We start from the raw sequence: 20,774 nt of genomic DNA on the forward strand, positions 1-20,774 counted from the left end.
TGGCAACTATGAGTATTAGAAATTTTAAAGCATCACTAATCACTTGAATCATTTAGTTCTTGTCTGTTCATCTATATTCTGTAACATCTGTGCTGGGTAAACATTCATAGATCTTTAAAAATGGTTTACAGCATAGCCTAAAGATACTTGAGGATCTATGTTTGAAAGGCAGTCTTTCAGATGCCCACAACTTGACCTAAACAGGCTACCAAGGTTACAACGATGTTCCAAATAACTCTGTTTTCACAACTGGCCTTTTGTCATATAAAAGTCTAACCAGATACCATACATAGTAATAATGATACTTCATTCTTGTAAAGCACATAATACTTGTGACAGCACTCTGAAGATATAAACATTAACAAATGAATCTTCACAAAACACGCGTGTGGTTGATAAGTATGATTAATCCCCATGTTAGTGGGAGGCAAACTGAGGCAGAGAGGTGAACTATATACTCAAGGCTTCAGAGCAAATAATTAGTAGAGCTGGGACTAGAACTCAGAATTTCTCCATTCCCAGGCATGGGCTTATTTATGTAAACCACACAACCTCTCACAACTCAACATAGGGGTTGTATCCATATTCTTACTGTAAGTACATGAGTTCTGATAATGTGCTAGAATAAGTCACATTCTCTGAAATCATGTAAAACCACTAAAGAGAACCTGACAGCGGAAATTAAGTATGCTCTCCATCTACTTTCACTAGGGTATTTTTACAGGTACTGACAACAAACTAATTTATTACCATACAAAACCTGAACAATCACTATCCCCCAGTTTTAAAAGATTTTTCTAATTGAAGAGTTAGATTTTTCTGTACAAATACATCTTTTAATTATTTCTCAGTGTCACTTATACAGAAGGCTTATAACCATCAGAGAAATTTCATATTTGGGAATCAACTCCATGAACACAAAATTAAACTGGATATTTAATTATTTCTGTATTACAGGGTAAATTAGATTTCAAATGTCTATTATGTAACTCAATACAATGATATGTCCAATCTGCAGCTGGTCGCTCTCTACCCTCCTCCACACCCACAGCCACCTTTACAAAGTAACTTTCTCCATTTAAAGCTAACAAGCTGTGTTTGTGATTTCTTTTGCACTTGTGTGGTTCCTTTCTTTATTGCATGGTAACATTTCCAGGATATTAAGTATGTTGTGATTAATTACAGAGGAAAGTATACTCAACAAAAAATTGCACTAAATCTATTTGTAAATCAAACAGACAGAGACACATGTTGGGAAAAATACAACGTATGTTTATCATTTTTATTGATAAAATTTCAAACATTTTTATCATCATTTCAGAAAACACATTAAAACAAAGGGGTTCAGTCCTGCTGATTCCTAGCTTAGTCTACAATTTTAAGAAAATATTTAAGAAATGCACCAGTATGCCATTTCTAAGCAGAATGAATCGAAAATTCATCAGTAAGCAAAGGTCTTGAATGCTTAAGAAAATATATATATATAAAATATACAGGAAGAATTAACTTAGAAAAGAATGATTAGTAATACAAACCAACCCTTGGCTCATTGAGTGAAAAAGAAATCATCATGCAAACCATCAGCAAGCAAAGGTCAGAGGTCGTTAGAGGCTCAGAAAAGGGGTTTCCCACATTGTCCCTGCAGCAGAGTCACAGTTTCCAATGATCACTTTTGTGACTATGCAACTGGGCTCATATTACTAGCTGCAACATCACAAAAATGACACTGGCAACCGCTAATTAGCTGGCAAAATAAGAATTTGTCCATTTTTAAAGTGAGCAGTGTTAGTAAATGCCATTGCACACAGCAAGAAGTGATAGCATAATATATATATTTTAAGCAAAGCCCTCACATGTGATACTAATTATCTTTTAGCTTAGCAGTCTCTCTTTAAAGTGTAAATGTGCTCCCTCTGGGCTCAAGAAATATTTAATTACACATATCAGTGCATGACTAACAAGCTAGACCAGAGTTATAATGATTGGTCTATTCTTCAAAATGAAATTAGGACTCCAGAAGCATTAAAACTGACCAATGGTTTCTGTCGCAGCCTCACCTTTTAAGCACTGCATTTTGTATGGACTTCTTAATATATAAAATAATCTTGTTTCAGCAATTTATACCTAAAAGAACTATATTAAAATACGATAGTTTTTTTCCTCTAGGTTGGATTCATCTGCTACATGCAACATCATCTAAAACACTGATACACAATAGGAAGAGAAATGTAAACTTTCAGTTTCCAAAGAGACTTACAAAATTTACTTCAATAATAGTTATAGAATCCATATTTCCAGAGACTCTGGGCAAGGTAATTTGGGGAATCCAATTTTTCTTAGTGATGAATTATAAAAATAGAGGGTTGGTTATGTATATGCTTAACTTCATATATGTATGTGAATATATAAATATACACACATATCCATATATATACACAAACACATTCAATGCACATAAAATTATGGATATTAAAGGGATGAGAGTAGCACTTGCTAGCACCACTTTAAATAAGGGGATGTCGATATTCTGTTTGACACCAATTCTGAGGGCTTTATAACTCAGTTGTGATAATTCACCACAGGTGAAACTTTAAATAGCTGGTTTTGAGTGTAAAGCATTTATTCTAAAAACCAATTCTAAAATAAATTCTCAGCAATAGTGCATTACCTTTTGTCATTAAAAAAACAACGTAAGATGGCCAAGAAACTGAGAGAGTCATAAAAAGCAGCTATTGTGCATGCAAAGATTACTTTTCAGAGGAATTTTACTATGCATTCAATATTATGGATCTATAATACAAAATCTACACTTGAGGAATGGTTATGTTAGGCTGTGAATACATATTAAATGAACACTGAAATTCAGTTAAATCTTTACAGGTTCATTCTGACATCTACCTCAAGTAGGAAGCATGCCAAATGAACTACCTTCCTCTTCCAGTTTTAATTTCTTTTAAAATACAGTGAGACCCTTTCATAGTGTCGTTATTCATCTCCCACACAACTTCATTATAAGACTGCACACTTTTTGAGACAGGGATTGTGTCTCACTATAGGCCTGAACTGAGTAACTTCTATTCCTACTGAAGTAAATGAGAAATGAAGGTGCTCAGAACATTAGACAACCAGGCCGTATGGATCCATTAATGTTTTCATGGCAATCCATAGCAAACTTTGTGTTTGAACAGTGTTGTGGACTTTTACACCATAATAGAACTGATTTTATTAAATTGTTTGTTAAAGTGGAAATTCAGAATTGCAGTTTGCATATTGCAAAGCATGGAACCAATTCAGGACAATACAGGATAGTTCACTATAGGCACTATTCTATTCCACAGTTCCATTAAAAAGAAGGAAATCAAGCTATAAAAACCATATTACAGTAATATTAAGAGTTTGGACTAGAAGCCAGAGCAAAATCCTTGGAAAATTCAATTACGGCTCCAACTCCATTCTTATGCTAGTGCTCTGTTACTCCCTTCTCCTATTGTTTTGCATGAAGACACTGTAGCATATATAGAGCATTGCCCTGCCAAAATGCACATAGATACAGCTCCTGCTGAAATCAAAGTATCAAACCCACGATACATAAGGTAACCCACTGTATATAATGTATAGGAGCACAGTGATGGCTCAAGGACGGAGTTTTTTCCTTAATTCCAAGGGTAACATTTTGCCAGCAGACAATTATGCAAACTCCCACCAACTTCAGTTGGATTTAGGGCCAGTTTCTTCCCTCAGATGCACATGCATAGCTTCCAGTGTCTTCATTTATTGGAGGGAAGAAATTGGCCTTAAAATTCCTTGCTTTTGAGCATTTAACTGAGACCTTTAAATTACCGTAGCAGTCTGTAGATTTTTATTACAGTAAAGAGAAAACTATACGCTTGTGTTTGACAACTTGCAGGATTTTGAACTGATTGCTCAAACTTTTCAGAGACTCTTTTCACTGGCCACAAATTTATCACTGTGGAGTATCTAGTACAAATTAACATCTACACTGGACACATTAAGCATGGTTTTCAAGCAGAATGAGATTATTTCACTCCAATCTTTGTGATTCCTGGCTTTAATTTTGAAATTTAGATTAACAGTAAATATTCAAAGGATCCACTACTTAATTAGAAAGATGAAAAAGTTTAAAATTTTGTCTTTGTATATTAGTGTGACGCCTTTATTTTAAGGCAATATCAACTTCCTTTAAAATTCTGGAGAGATCATACTTTGTCAGAATTTGCCTCTCCCTCCCCAGACTTCTACACCCTTTCAACCAAATAAACTCTAAGGGCCTGACCCGGTGGTCCTTAAAGGCATGCAACTCCCACTGGCTTGTCTTCACTGGCCTATAACTCAATGGTAGTTTAGCATGTACACACTGCACAGTGATTTATTTGTGAGATTCCTGCAGCGAGGGTCAGAGGGTAGCCACACAAAAGGTCTTGAAGATGCAAACCCAGGTAAATAGTTGTGAAACAGAGAAATGCAAAGCCACAGGAAAAAATGTAGAGGAAACAAATGCATTCATTCCTTGGATAAGAGAGTGAGTCTTTAGAGCCAGAGAACAGTTAATATGGAAAATTACCTCAGCCTCCCTTCTCCCTCTATCCTGTTACCAAAAAAAAAAATATCACTGTTTATGCATACATATTGCAGAATGAGAGCCTACATTTGTATATAAACATATTGCTCTGGCTTCAAAAACTTGGTATAGAGTTATTAATTGAGGGACCTCTCTCCAGTACAGATATAGAAGAGAACAGAAAGTGTTTCCTATACAAATAGTTCCCCAAATTTGTATTAAGACGGTTATGCTTTGTGTTGTACCTGCGAAAATCCAGAAGTGACCTTGTGGAAGCAGGAACTTTCTGATCATGCCAACTAAGGAAATGGAATTGTGTCACGGTTCGGGTCTCATTGGTCTGTAGGTTTTTCAAGTAGAAGCTCCTCACTAGGAAATCCTCACACCAGATGTGCTCAGAAACCAGATTTACCTATATTACGTAGAAAGGAAAAAAACAGCAATCAAGAATTCAAGTTGAAAGTTGGTCTTTCAAAGAACATGGAATCCTTTTGAATGATAAGAACAAGCATAAGATTTATTTATGAATTGGCAATACCATGGAAATAGTTTGTTATTTAGTAGCTATTGTAGCTGTTCTTGCTACAGTGTTGGGGAGTAATTTTTTGTTTCATTAAATTACGTTTAACATTTCTAGATAATTTTCTCACAAGTCAAAAAATCTCTAAATTGAGATTTTTGACTGATTATGATGGGTCATATATCTATCTATCTATCTATCTATCTAGATAGATATAGGAAAGACGCTGCTTGATAATATGCCTTAGATCCACCCTTTCATTCTTCACTTGGAGACGCCCACAATGCATTGCCCTCCAGAAAATTGTCTAGGATAATTTGAGTAGTTCTCTTTAAAAAAATAAATAAATGAGTATTTTTCACTTGAGAACTTTCAGCCAATTTATGCTGTTCTGCAGAAGCCTACACATAATATGAAGAGCAGGATCATTTTTACAACATAATATTTTTGGGGAAAAAATGCATAACTCTGGGATTCAACTAACTATTATTCCTCAGAATCATTTATTCTTTACACTGTGCCCATTATAGTATTATTGTCTTCATTCACTAAACCAGAAGACTAGGAAAAATAATGGACACCCAAAAGTCATGGTATATAGCAACAATGTGATATGATTGATATACTGGGCCAAATATATCAAGCAGAAAGAACGTAAATATTTTTTCACATAACTGAGGCTGAAGCTAAAAAGTAAATAGCTTTAATTACAGAAGAATTTATATATATAATTATATACACACACACACACAGGCTCTCTCTATAAACCCATATATAGCTCTCCTAAGGCACAATTCATTATTTATAAACATACTATTTTCCTTAAAAATATAAATAGTCAGTTATTACATACTTTCATATATTAATCACAAATCAATGAGTAGGAGATTCTCCATCCTTTATCCTACCAATATATTTGACCCATCATTTACTACATTTTCTTCTATGTAAAACTACACTGTCATCAAGATATGCATAGTTTTTTCTGTGAACATAAAACAACTCAGAAGTACCACTACATTAGCATAATATGGGAAACCTCAACTCAATTTACAGGTCAGATCCGATTAAACAATATTTTGCTCTGTATGAAATCAATCCACACACTTACTGTCAAGTTTACAACCAGATATTTTGTTTAAGTACCTCATAGATGTGGTAGAGGTTTGACCCTTCATCTGGCCAATAGTGGTAGCACTGCTTGACTCCATTTTCAGTAAGGGGTGTCAGCATGACAATAACCACACAGCCGTTCTCCCAGACCATCTGCAGACAAAGACAGACACCGTGGCCACACTGTGACTGCCTAATTATTGCGTGACATGTATAATTATTGCACTCAGATACACAATCAAAATTTATTCCATTCACAGGAAAATTTATTTCATTTTCATTAGACACTTTTACTCTGCAGCTGCTTTCAAATCCCTGAATAAACTGGCACTATATTTTGCATCCTTCCCTGAAATATTAAAGAATTTCTAATGAATTCAATCCATGCGCTTAAACAACAAACAACAACAAAAAAGAAAACCCCACAAAGCTTCCCATCCCTAGGACTGTTTTCAGCTGTTTTTCTTTCACACTTTCAGATCCATAAAGGAAATGCTTAAAAAAAACTCAATTGTTTAGTGTCTGATGTTTTACACTAAAACAGCATGGACACATGTAATTAACAATACATTGACTTGCTAAGGTAATACAAACTGAAATCTGTTTGTATGCTCAGATTTGTTTCTTTTTGCTGTTTGTTATGTACAAAAAGCTGCTGAACAAGTCATAAAAGTTGCATCCAACCAATCTTAGGGGCAACAAAAAAACTTTCCTTGAGAACTATTTCAGGTGGATAAAATGTTCCTTTCAAAAACATTGTGTTAAAATATATGTGCAGACAGGTACATTTTTAATTTAAATTTTATGTAGGATATAAAATGAAACAGTGTAACCCATCCTCCAGGCTATCCACTCCCCGAACAAGACAGCAGGAGTACAAGAGAACAACGAACCAGCTAACAGCATGACTGTTTAATAATTTAAAATAGCCACAGAGTGGAAAATAGGAATCCAAGGCTCTTCAACTAAAGGGTTTGTGGATGTTTTCACACAAACAAGAAAATAAGCAAAGATCGTCTGGCATATCTGTGTTCGAAATACAGCTCATGAGTGAACAAAAACACTGCTATGAATTAATATTGAGCAGCATAATCATGAAAAAACATTATTATGGTGTACATTGATGTTATACTTGCATACAACTTTCATTGTCTTTTTATTAGCATATTAAATTACCGAATGAAAAGAAAACTGCTCTTTTTGTGAAGGGTTAAGTTTATTTCACAGAAATATTTATAAGCAACTATATTGACATGTAAATTTGTAAATACAAAGGCCTTTATCTAAACTGCACAAAAATGATACATTCAATTACATTTTTAAATGCATATTATAAAGTCAAATAAAAAGATTTTCCATTTAATAGTATTAAGTCTCTTCTTTTAAATCTATCTTGCACATGTACAAAAATATTTTCCTTAAAAATAAATTTGTTTCCTTATGCAATACAATAGTTAACATCCTTAAAGCATCTTTTTATACCAAAACTTAGTGAAATATATTATGGGTTTCTAAAGTTTAGGTTTTTTTTGTGATTTTGATGTGTGTGTGCGGGGGGCCCAGACAGGCAAATTATGGCTACTTTTTTTCTTGGAGTAAATCCATTTTTCCCTCTTCTCCCCCCGCACCTCCTGCCTGCCCCACCCAAAAAAAGACTGGTCATCTCTGAATGAACCAAGGTTCCTAACAAGATCTTAAGAATCCACCAACCCCTTCTGCCACCAATTCTCAGCACTGCAAAAATGGTAAACTTTGGTTAAATTGGTATAGAATTTATTAAAATTATTCTTTCTTTGGTGGATTTTTATTGGTTTTATCCTATAACTGGACACCTTATGTATATTGGGGAAGATAATGCCATTTTCACCCAGGCCCACATACCTTCAGACTTCTTTAGTTCAAAATCAGACTAAGATAAGAATTCTTACTTTAAGGTATACAGGCTTTAAAACGATCCTCACTAAATCAGTACTTTCATCACATAACGATTTAATGTGCCTTTAGAAGGTATAGAAGCTCATTGAAGCCATTACGAAAATGAGGAGAAACACAGTTTTTATGAGTGTAATAAAAATACAATGATCTAGACCATAAACTAATCATCTAGCACTCTGCTTGTGCCACCCAAGTGTAACATTATAGAAGCCCACTCATTTAGAGAGGAATCCTTACAGTTTGGCTACACTGTTCATTGGTTCAAAGATACAGAATTTCATTACAGAGGAGCCGTCTGAATCTCTGAAGATTTCATTAAGCATAAATCCAAATGAAAGTTAATTTAAACAAACAATTTCAAAGTTACTCTGGGGTATAATATTTCTTTAAGGTAATTGTTTGAAAACATAGAAGTCAAATACACTAAATCAAACAGACAATGCAGTCTAGTACCGTCATCACCACCACAACAGGCAATTGTGACTGTATCTCCAGTGCTTACCATACATAAGAGATATTCGCTAAGACTCACTGACTGGGACTTTAAAACACTGTGTTGGGCCATCAGGCATTTACTTGTATTTCTTCATGAATAAAAGTAGAAGAGGGATGGACCAAATCCAGATCACAGAATTTTACATTGTGGCCAACGTATGACCTCATTCATAATCTGGGGCTGAGGCCTTCAGAAACTACAACTCCAGAGCACAATACTTCGGGCCCTTGTTTCCCAGAATTTCTTGCCTCCTGAAGTGTAGCCAGTTCCTGCCCAAACGCTAGTGTTGCTTTTTAATCTCCAATTCCACCTTTGTCTAGATCAGGTTCTGCTCTAACTTTGCTGCCTGCATTATAATTTTTTGCCAGGAAGCATATACTTCTGTCAAGTCCTGCTTAGCTTCCTCCAGTTGTTCCTCGAGGCTGTGAAGATGTCTCCGAGTTTCCAAGTGATCTAACAAGTCCCTCCAATCCTCTTATATGTTCCCATAAGGGCTAAGCATCCCTGACTGTAGCTGCAGTACCTGAGTAGGTTTCTCTCTTACTGGCTCAGGTACCATCCCCTACCCCATCAAGGCCAGGAAACCTTGCCAGTCTCTGCCCTGGATCACAGGCCATAGAAAACTCCTCACCCTCTGACTCTCACTTAGCCACGCTGGCCTTGTACCTCTAACTCCACCACATCTGGTGGGCAGACTCGGGTGGCTCTGTGTACACAAGATATGTGGAATGGGAGGTGTCAGTCTATAATACCAGACTGAAGTCTATTTCCCCTGGTAAGAGTTTGCCTGCAGCCTGAGTCCCCCAGGCCCTTCAGTACCCGTTGCCTCAGTTAGATGGAACCCATGAAGGGTGGTGATCAACCCTGACTTAAGGAGCCTCTCAAACCACAATCGCCCACAGCTGAAACACAAAATGAGGCTTCCCTGGCTACTTTCCATGATGCTTCCCCTGGAGGGAGCAACTGGGCTGGAGGTCGATGGCTCATCTGAGCCCCAAAATTTAGGGCTGCCCAGGATTCTTCTTCCCAGTGGGGATTCCTCAGCCTCTGGAGACTGGGATCTTACCTCTTCCTGCCTTCTTGGGGTGATGTTTTAACTCCAGACCAGCACTCAGCTTCTTTGGTACTATTGGTACATTGCCAAGAAGGCTAACGGCATTTTGGGCTGTATATGTAGGAGCATTGCCAGCAGATCCAGGGATGTGATCATTACCGTCTATTCGGTATTGGTGAGGCCTCATCTGGAGTACTGTGTCCAGTTTTGGGTCGTACACTACAAGAAGGATGTGGAAAGAGTCCAGTGGAGGGGAACAAAAATGATTAGGGCTGGAGCATATGACTTATGAGGAGAGGCTGAGGGAACTGGGATTATTTAGTCTGCAGAAGAGAAGAATGAGGGGGGATTTGATAGCTGCTTTCAACTATCTGAAAGGGGGTTCCAAAGAGGAAGGAACTAGGCTGTTCTCAGTGGTGACAGATGACAGAACAAGGAGTAATGGTCTCAAGTTGCAGTGCGGGAGGTTTACGTTGGATATTAGGAAAAACTTTTTCACTAGGAGGGTGGTGAAGCACTGGAATGGGTTACCTAGGGACGTAGTGGAATCTCCATCCTTAGATGTTTTTAAGGTCAGGCTTGACAAAGCCCTGGCTGGGATGATTTAGTTGGGGATTAGTCCTGCTTTGAGCAGGGGGTTGGATTAGAGGACCTCCTGAGGTCCCTTCCAACACTGATATTCTATGATTCTATCTGTCTCCAAATAGGCCTCTTTTCTTTTCTTTCCATTACAGTGCTGGCAGAAAATGTCCAAAATGGCCAGACTCAGCTTTGGGCTCCAACTTACAGAACCTGCAGAAATTGTTCTATGAAAATTTGATCCATAATTCCCCCCTACAGAGTATGTCTTTGTGAATAGCCTGCACAATGACAGGTCTCAGAGCCACTGAGTCATCACCTTGGGCTGTGTTCTGTGCGGGAACGGTTCCATTCTACAGTGGTGTTGATAGGCTTCAGGTGTCAGCTCCAACTGATCTAAAATGACTTCTCTAGCTAGGGAATGTGACTAGGGGATATATTCTGCTTGGGCCTCCCCTGACAGAAATAGGGCTACCTGGGACACCCATCTGCTGCCCTAGCCATCCATTCAAATATATATAAAATGCCTCCAGGTTATTGTCTGACCCCAGCTTCACCAACCCTGAAACTGGCATGCTGAGGTCTCCTTCACCAGGAGGCACTCAACTCCCTCAGGTCAATTTTCCCCAGGCATTGCAGGAAATGCTCCTGCTGCAGCTGCTGGGTTGCCTACTGCTTTTGCTAGAGGCAGCCTGGGTCTGATCCTGCTGTGCAGCCAACATGCTGACTATGTCCTCTATTCTGCAGCTTTTCCGTTATTTCTCCTTTTTCAGAGTGGTTCTCAGTGGATCCCAGACGAGCCCCCACCTGTGACAAAGTTGTCATCACAACATGCCCCCCCTTGTAGCTAGATGTGTCATTGAAGCAGCTGTGCCTCAATTTCCCCTACTGTCCTTTTGGTCTATGCCAGCTGCAGGAGTGACCTAAGTATATTAAGTAAACCTTCAGCACAGCTGTTGCTTATCTTCCTCCTCCTCCCTGGTTCAATCAATCCCCTGATCCAGGGGCTGGCATGCTCCTCCTATTACTCAGGGTTCCAGGCAGGCTTCAGGTCATCAGCGCCCCATCTCAGCAAGACTTCCAGCTTTCCCTGGAGAAGCCTGTCTGATCCTTTTTCCCCCCTTTCTCCCTCACAGTCTTCTTTTCAGGCTGCTTCCCAGTGAAAGGGCACTTCTTACCTTCTCTTCTCGGGGTCTCCTCCCCACAACTAGGCTCATCCAGCTTTCTATGGAGACAAACCCTGCCCTCCTCCTGGTGCATTTTACTTCTAATTAGTCCTGGCTTACCTTCCAGGTGCACCAAGGCTGGTTAATTGGCCGCTCAGGGCCATCTTAACCCTTTTGCAACCTGTATGGGGTAAACCCCCCCATCACAGGCCCTTGTGCTTCTTTCAAGTTGGCAATGTGGCACTCCTGCTTATAGAAGATACAGTCAACGACACTCAGAAGGCAGTAGCCTAGTAGGAGAGCTGCTGAAGCTATATAATGACTGGAAGACCAATTACAAATTCCTGAATTTTGCAAATTATGTATGCAATAAAAGAGCAAAGAGATTGTAAGCTCTTTGATGCAGGGACTGTCTCTTTGTTATATGTTATATGCTACTGCAATACAAATAAAATAATAAATAATAATGCAAAATAAGATATTCTTTGTTCATTTGGCTAGTGCAGTTTCATTTTAATAGTTTATTATTTTATAATACTTCCAGTAGACCAAGAAACTTTAAATGGAATGCATTGCATAAACATAATGAAATCTTCGTTATATGAGATTTCACTACTGACTCTGCTATGAAAGCTATGCTGACCAATGAGGACAGTGTATCATTTTCTATGCACTAACTAGAAATTTTACAAACTACATGCACATGGATTAACACAGCTCAATTTAACAATCCTTTAACATGGTTCTGCTGTATGCTTCAATCTCAAGACAGTTCTCACAGGTGAGTAAAACCATCTTTTTCATCCATTACAAATTAAGGGCCGAGTCCTGCAACCCTTAGATGAAAAGTGTATTCCTTTGATATCTTTGGGGCTACTTGTGGGTGAAATTCACCATATGCAGAAAGCCCACACCAGGACTATGTGTCATGTCAGTCTCATATAAGTGGTGACTAGAACTGGTGAGTGCTCTCTGCATAAAGATGACTTTCACTCTATGTGAATTACTTGCATAAGGGTTGTAGTATTGGTTTCCAAATAAAGATAAAAATAAAGCTGTAAATGAAAGAATCATTGCAGTGTAACACTATCATCCAGAGTGGCAACTTTAAAAAAAATTAGAAAATTTTAAAGTATCTCCTTGGTCATTAACTTTTAATAAAACAACTTTGGCTAATCACTTAAAAATTCTCATGTTTCAGGTATTCTTACAAGAGAATGGTAATTGTTTTAAGTGCATATTCAAAATGACTAGTACATCCAAACCCTTTTTTTTGTGGAAGGTGGCAATCCTAGACCTTATTTTAATGATTAGGGAAGTGACCACATATGTGCTTCAACTAGAAATATTGCACTTCTTTAGTAGGGACTGATGGACAAATTTTAAGAATGAATGGGTTTCAGTGTATACAACACATATGGTCATAGGTTAAATCCAACTTCTGTTCATTAGAAGCAACAACAAGCAGCTGATCGTCCAAGTAATAGGCAATATTTTAAAATACATTGCAGCAGCCACAGTTTGGGTATTTGAAGAATGGAAATAAAGTAGCAGCACAGAAAAAAAATGGTAAATGTATTTTTCAGGATTTTAATAAAACCTGACAATTTTAAAGACAAAGAAAAATTTAGCACCAAGATGAAAATTCTTTAAAAATCAAAAATGTAAAATCCAAACCATTGCAGAATCAGACATATTTTACTTGTTAAGTGAATTAAACGTCACAAAATCTAACAATGGTTTATTTTTAACTTCTACATTTCAAAAGTAGAATAGCATATTTGATAGTGTTAATCACAAAATGATTTTCCCCCACCCCACAAAAAGTTTTGATTACATGAAAATGTTTAAATGTAAACTTCTGGTGTTTTCATTGAAAAACCAAAAATTTAAATCAAGGCATGTTTTGAGATTGGATTTGCAGTTTTTCAATTAAAACAAAAAATATCCATACAAATGGATATTTTCCATGAAAATGTAAATTAAGTCAAAAACAACTTTTTGTTAAAAATGTTTTGATGGAAAATGTCTGATGATCTTTAATGTTTCACATAAGACAAGGGTCAAACTGAGCCAAGTCATGGCTGAATCATATGGCTCAACAAATCAGAACTTTGAAGACAGAAAGCAGTTGCAAAAAGTCTGTAGGGTTGCAAAGACAGCCTTCAAAATATGTGTTGAGTTATAAACAATCTTTGCAGGTAGCTTGAAACAATAACTCAAAGGACTGGGAAACTTACATCAACATAGCTACATCTCTCAGGGGTGTGAAAAATCCACACCCTGAGAGACAAGTAAGCCGACCTAACCCCCATCGTAGACAGCACCAGATCAACAGAATTCTTCTGTCAACTTAACTACCACTTCTACAGCTGGTGGATTACCTATACCAATGTGAGGGATTGTCTATACTGCTACAACAGTGCAGATGTAGCGCTGTAGCTGTGCCACTGTAACAGTTTAAGTGTAGACACATCCTAAGAGAGGAAAGAACTGTTCCTAGTCATTTCAATGTGGTGTTAAAAATCAAGGCTAATTATGACAATTTAAATGTCAAGATTGTTGACACTGCCGATTGACACACACAAATGAGGGAAAATCACATTATGAAGATCTGCAAAATATGGTATGAGTGGCATTTCATTTTGGTATGGAGAGCATGGCACTTGGTCAGCGGGCAGAGATTGGGAGGGTACAACTACTACTCCTCTATCCAATTTAAGCCATAATTCAAGGACAAGCATGGTAACCATGCACTGCTTTATTGAATGGCTGTGCAATTACTAATGATGTATTTATTTCACATAGCTTGACATGTTATTAAACCTTGAGGGGATGCAGTTATGTACCCACCTCTCCCTTGCCTTCTTTCATTTATCAAATTAAATTTGCATTTTTATACATCAGATCACTGTGTCTCTTTTTGGCTGCTCCCCTTTTTGAAGATAAGTTCAGTTCCATGCAAGGAAAATAAACTCATGAATCAAGATGACTTGAAAGCAATGTGTTCTGCATGTTTCTCCACAGTCCACAAGAGAAAAATCTGTAGAGATACCGGTAGCGGAGTGATTACCCACTCCTGCCCTGCGGGGCTTGAAACAGCCCAGGAGAGGGCTGTGGTTGGGGCAAGAAGCCTGGGCTGATTGGGGCAAAGTAGGCTCAGCTGGAGCCATGCTCCAATCAGGCCCAGCTGGCCCCTATAAAAGGCTGTGAGCCAGTAGCTCAGGCAGTCTCCCTCTGCCTGTAGAGGGAGAAGGGCCTGGCTGCAAGGTGCCAAGAAGGGAACCTAGACTGGCGCAGCACTGGGGAAAGGCCTGGGGAGCTCCGGCCTAGGAAAGCCGCAGGCTGAAGACCTGGTAAGGCCCATTAGGTACTGGGCTGCAGGGGGCAGCCGATGGGTAGGCAGAGGCAGCAGGTCCGAACCCCCCTTGCCTATGATGAGTGGCTTACAATGCAGTCTGCCCCACAGTGAGCAGGGGGCTAGATGGGGACTGGCAGTAGCCAAACACTGAGGCGAAGTGGGGATAGTGGGTGGGGGTCCCCCTGGGAGGGGGAGACCCTGAGGCTGGGAGGGGTTACTGCCAGGGGACATCACCCCAGGTAAATGGGGCACCGGGGTCCTGAGAGGGACATGGGGCCACAGGTAAGGCAGATCACCGTCCTGCAGAGGGCGCTCCAGAGCTGGAACGAGCTAATTCCCAGAAGTCAGCAGCAGGAGGCGCTGCGGCAGTGAGTCAAGACGCTTACATACCGGTTTGTTTTAAAATCAATTTTAGAGCTCACAAGATATGCCACACTGAGAGCACTAGGGATGGAAATCATTTCTCCCCAGCTGAGGTGAGGACAGCATGCGTCCCCACACAATCCTGCCAATATGCCTGGGACACTCATTCAGTACGTGGCCTGAGACTGCCTATATGTGTGTCACTTGCTATGGTAGCTTTGGTGATGTCGCCCCATGTAGACTAGGAACTGCACTGGGAGACCACTGACTCGTTTTTATACAGGCAGCCGTCAGATGGCAATATATTTGTTTCTTTCTAACTTTTATTAATTTCAGAACCAGAGTCAGACAATCAAAAGCCAGGGTTGCCAAACCAAGGTACAATTGCCTATAGATGGAGGCCACACACTCTGTGGTTCTGCAAATCAAGGGTTGGATTCCTAAGTTATTTGTGTAGTTTTGGAAGAGACCAATATTTATTTATTTTATTTATTCTGATAAGATGCAGCTGAATCCTGACACAGGAAAATACACCAAAAAGAGAACAATGTAGCCATTGCTGTGACCCCCCCCATGGTACTGTTCAGCTCTGCCATGCTCCCCCACCCTAACCTGCTTGTTTGTTTCATCCACCTGTTATGTCTGGTCTTTTAGATTGTAAATTACTTGGGGCAGCGTTTCTTGCTCTCTGTTTGTACAGCACCTAATACAATAAGGTCCTGATCTGGCTGGCCTCTAGGCTTCAAAGGAAGCATGGCACAGTGGCTAGGGTGGTAGCTTGGGACTCAGGAGATCCAGGTTCAGTTTCCTGCTCTGATACAGGCAAGTCACTTGATTTTCTGTACCTTAGTTGCCCATCTGTAAAATAGGGTTAAAAGTATTTCCCTAACCCTACACTAAAAATTGTGAGGTGCTCTGATACTATAGTTTGGGGGGGGGCATAAGGGAGGTAGAGAGGGATGGAAGGATAGACATATTCCACAATCTACATGTTAAATACATATAATTTGTGGTCTTGTTTCCCAGGACAACTAGAGACTGCATATTTGGCCCTTGGCACCTCAAATGACAAAGTGAGGAGAGGTGGTGTTATGCTCCACAGAGATTCTCCTCTCCTAATCCAAAAAGATGTCAGACACAGGCCAAATGAATGGAAAGGTTAAAGCAAGGCAAAATGTGAGGTCCTCAAAGTTCTAATAAGAGGGTGGAGGGGATCATCAAGATGAGGCTTTTTAATATCTTAAGAAGTATTTTTTATTTTTAATATTTTTTTATAATTGGAGATATACCTATCTCCTAGAGCTGGAAGGGACCTTGGAAGGTCATTGAGTCCAGCCCCCTGCATTCACTAGCAGGACCAGTACTAATTTTTGCCCCAGATCCTTAAGTGGCCCCCTCAAGGATTGAACTCACAACCCTGGGTTTAGCAGGCCAATGCTCAAACCACTGAGCTATCCCTCCACCAGTAAGAAAGGGGTAAGACCTTGTAAAGCAAATGTAATACATACCAACTGTGATATCAGGGATCCTAGCAAATTTACAATTTACAAAACAGGTACAACTAAGATTTTTTTCTCAGCAGAAGGATAATTGATTCTATACATCTGACTATCTAACAACAGTATCTTACTGGAATAATATGATCAAAGATCTTCTTAAAATAGGTCAATGTTCACAAGTTAAAGTGAAATTGAGGTAAGTAAAATACAGGTCTGTCTCATCTTATGCTGGGGTTACATTCCGCCGTCAGCGCGTAAAGCGAAAACCGCATATAGTCAAAATTACATTGAGTGTAATGGCGGGCAGAATCGCCTGCACTACAGGAACAGTATTTAAATTTTTTTTTTTTTTGCCAACCACGTGAAGCTGAATTCGCGCACGTTAAATGCGCGTAAGATGCGACAGACCTGTATTTCACTATTTCATGGAATTACATATGCAGTATATATGCACAATATTAAAATGTTATGCCTCCAAAATTATTCACAACATGAAACTCCTGATGGGATAACTTGTTACATACTGGAAATGTTCTCTCTCCTGTTTTCAAGTCATGTTCCAGGAGGAGTTGAATTTTACTGTGTTAGTGGTGGGGCAGGGAGTGAAACCTCAGTGAAGCCGATGGGTGTAGTCACTGACATTCATTCAGGATAAATGTAAGAAATAATCATCCTCCTTTACAGGACCAGATAGATGAGACAATAGGAGCCACTTTCAAAAGACCCAGGCAAATGGCAAGGCTAGAGCAGAAGCTGAACCACTGGCCCCAAGGGGTTTCCGTAGAGACTAATATAGAAAACTCGGGGTCTAGGGAATTGATTGGTGGAGCCATGTGTAGGAAAGAAAAGAAGCAGGATACAAAGAAAGAGCAAAGAAACCCCAGTTACAGTCAGAGAAGCCCTGGTAGGGTGAAATTTAGGAAGAAAGCTGAGAGAACACTTTTGGGTAAAGTGCTAGCTAAAGGAGGCTTGGAATTGTGAATAAAAATCTCTCTCATATTGTTCAATTCCTATTGTGTTCAGGGAATCAGGACATTGAACATTCTGTGTAAATAAACTGGATTTCATCAAAGAAATACCAGATTCCATCATCAGTATCTCCTCCTAACCAAAACAACCTGCAAGGCCACCCAAATCGGCTACCTGCTTGGATTAAAAAGGAATAATACTGCTGTAAAGAGTGGGATCTGGTTTCCAAGGAGGGAAGTTGTGAGCTGGTATTCCCGTTGAACCAAAATGGAATAATCGGGGTGCTCATAGAAATCAAAAATGCCCCAAAGGAATTAAAACAAGACCTAAAACAAACACTGGCTTCACAAATGGGTTTAAAGCAGCACCTGAAAGTTTCCCAGGAAGATTTTGGGGAATGATTTACAGATGAAGATATAACACCCTCCGTCTGGAATGGCAAGATGGATCAATGCGGTGACCAGCAACCTGAATGTCATTAATCAGAAAATTTTCCATGGAGGAGACCAGGAAAGCTTGGTTGACTTGGAACTTGCTAACAAAGATGAGCGGCAGCCAGGACTTAAGCAGCTGAAAAATCATCTTAAGGAGGAAATAAAAGGGTCAGAGCACAGAGGGAGGTCAGCTGCCTAGATGTGGAATTGGGCCAGCCAGAGAATTTGGTAAGTCTAGACATTTACAATAATTTTTTTAACCCCACCAGTAACCCTTAGTGGGCCAGAGGGGGCAGATCAAGCTGTCCCAGATCAAATGATGGAAAACTCCACTATTGTTGAGGAAAGAGACTTCCTAGGAAGCTTATTTGGCTCAGTTCAACATCATAGCTCAAATGAATGGCTGGGAATTTCTAGCAGCCAGCGTAAGTGGTCCAACTCTGATGTGTTGAACAGGGTCGCCCCGGGGGGGGGGGAAGGAGGGGGCAAGTGGGGCAAATTGCCCCAGGTCCCACAGGGGCCCCGCGAGCCCTGGCCAAGAATCCCTTCCCTGGCTACTCACCTGGTGGCGGTCCGGGCCTTTGGCGGCAGGCCCTTCACTCACTCTGGGTCTTTGGCGGCGGGTCCTTCAGTGCTGCCAAAGGCAGAGAGAGTGTGAAGGACCCACCACCGCCCAAGACTCAGAGCAAGTGAAAGACACGCCGCCGCAGACTTGGAGCACTGCCTGGTGAGTACAAGCGCCGCAGTGGGTGGCGCTTTTTTTTTTATGTCCGCTCCCCCGTTTTACCCCAGGCTCCCTGAATCCTCTGGGTGGCTCTGGTGTTGAAGAACCTACCTTCAGGGGGGAAAAAAAAAAGGCTGAGTTATCAAGATCTGGTGGCGGGGAAAAAGTGTGGTGTGACAATATCACAGTAACAGAGAGGCCTGGGCACAAGCATGGTAATCAGCACAGTGAGAGATAGGAAAATTATATGGCAAATTCAGCCACCATGGAAAGTAGCATCACCTCAGAATACTCCAGTAAAGGCTTTCTGGCTGCAGTCGGAGAGCCTGGAGTTTAAAGATGGAAAATATTGTATAGGAAAAGGGGAAAGCCAGCAGGTGATAGGTACAGGGATGGGCTGGTTGTACCAAATACCTGGGGTGGGGGGGAGTTCTGAGGTTATGTCATGATTTTAAACATACTAGACATTTTGGGGTTGCAAAAACCTTAGCTATGCTAAGACAAACTTTCTGTTGGAAGACATGCAGGCAGGATATAGAAAACTGGTACAGGAAATGTGATGCTAAAGCAGGGCCAGCCCTAGGCAGCAGTATCTCATGGGGGGCACCAATGGAGCATATTGCTGCTGATGAGCTTGGACTTCTGCCTCAGACAGAGTCTGACAATCATTATTTCACAAAATGGCCTGAAGCTTACCCAGTAACCAAGGGGGGAACCAAGAGACTGTGCCAATAGCAGAGGTCCTACTTTATCAATACTTCACCAGATGTGGAGTCCCAGCTGAGTTACACAGAAATCATTAAAAAGAGTTTTTGCACAGGTTTGAGAGGTTCTAAGACACTCAGAAGGACACGGAGAAGGAGCAAAGAATTCCCAGTCAGAGAAGCTCTGGTAGCATGACTCTGAGGAACAAAACTAAGAGCTTTTGGGTAAAATGCTGGCTGAAAGAGGCTTAGAACTATCTCTTGATATTTGATTGCTACTGTGTTCAGGACACCAGGACTCTGCATGTTTTTTGTAAATAAACAGGTTTCATAAAGGAGATGCTTAACTGCATCAATTTCTCCTCATAATCAAAACAACCTGCAAGGCCCTGAAAATTGATTAATAGCTTGGGTCACAACGGAGTAATAAATGTATTAGGGAGAGGAGGCAAATTTAGCCACCAACATATCCAGGTGTGATCACCTCCAGCTTTTCTATTAGTAGCAATGCTGACATTTCATATATAAAAAGTTTGTTCTTTAAGTTCCTCATTTAAATATAAGAAGGGGCATAGTATGCACCATTGCATATGTTATTTCCATAGTGCATCAGCAAAAGTGGGTATTTAGACATGCAAATGGCCAGTTGGCATATAATGAACTACCTGCAATGTATGAGTACTTGAAATATGCACACAAGTTTTTTTTTTTTTTAAATCAGGCTCTTAATATATTTGCCTGAAAGAATCATGAAAAGTTAGCTCTTTCGCCAAAATTACCCCTTGCAGCCTTCTAGTTTAGGCAGCAACAGAGACAGCTTCTTATTACAACAAGGAGGTGCTTCCCTCGTGTAAGTGACTACATAATGAAGCCTTTGCTTCATGCTGCTACCCTGGCTGTATCACACCCCACAGAATTCCCACACATGGCTATCTGACTCAAGGGAATAAAATAAGAACGCTCAGTATGTCCCTTATGTATCCACCAAATATACTGACATAGGGAAGAGTACCTCCTTGGCACAGGCTCAGGGAAGAACATAGAAGTCACATCTCCCTGGGTGGCCTTCTAACTAAGGACTATAAGCAGAACTGGCTCAGATCACTGAGTCTAAGGATCTGACCATCCCCCCAAAATTGGCAATTAAGGGGCAGTCCCATCACTGACAGGTGACAGAATGCCCCAACTCAACAACTCTAAGGTTGCTGGTACTCTAGACTGTTGGGTTATTTTTTATTAAATAAACTCTGCCTGAGATTCAGCCCTCTCTCTCTCAAC

At 40.0% G+C, this 20,774-nt stretch overlaps 1 protein-coding gene and 1 long non-coding RNA gene across 3 annotated transcripts in view; one reads left to right on the forward strand and one right to left on the reverse strand.

The window, feature by feature from the left end:
• Positions 1–20,774, reverse strand: part of PTPRN2 (protein tyrosine phosphatase receptor type N2) — a 940,168-nt gene that overhangs the window by 27,732 nt on the left and 891,662 nt on the right. For both annotated transcript variants that reach the window (XM_039523677.1, XM_039523678.1), the window contains 2 exons: positions 6,246–6,365; positions 4,825–4,991 (listed from right to left, as the gene is read on the reverse strand). In XM_039523677.1, the coding sequence (XP_039379611.1) occupies positions 4,825–4,991; positions 6,246–6,365 (287 nt within the window). The remainder of the gene's footprint in view (positions 1–4,824; positions 4,992–6,245; positions 6,366–20,774) is intronic.
• LOC120397596 lies at positions 14,682–19,896 on the forward strand. The gene is made up of 3 exons (XR_005593885.1): positions 14,682–14,798; positions 17,689–18,296; positions 19,312–19,896. It is a non-coding gene; the product is annotated as an uncharacterized LOC120397596 (long non-coding RNA).

The sequence above is a fragment of the Mauremys reevesii genome, linkage group 2, assembly GCF_016161935.1.
Source record: "Mauremys reevesii isolate NIE-2019 linkage group 2, ASM1616193v1, whole genome shotgun sequence".
NCBI lineage: Eukaryota > Metazoa > Chordata > Testudines > Geoemydidae > Mauremys > Mauremys reevesii.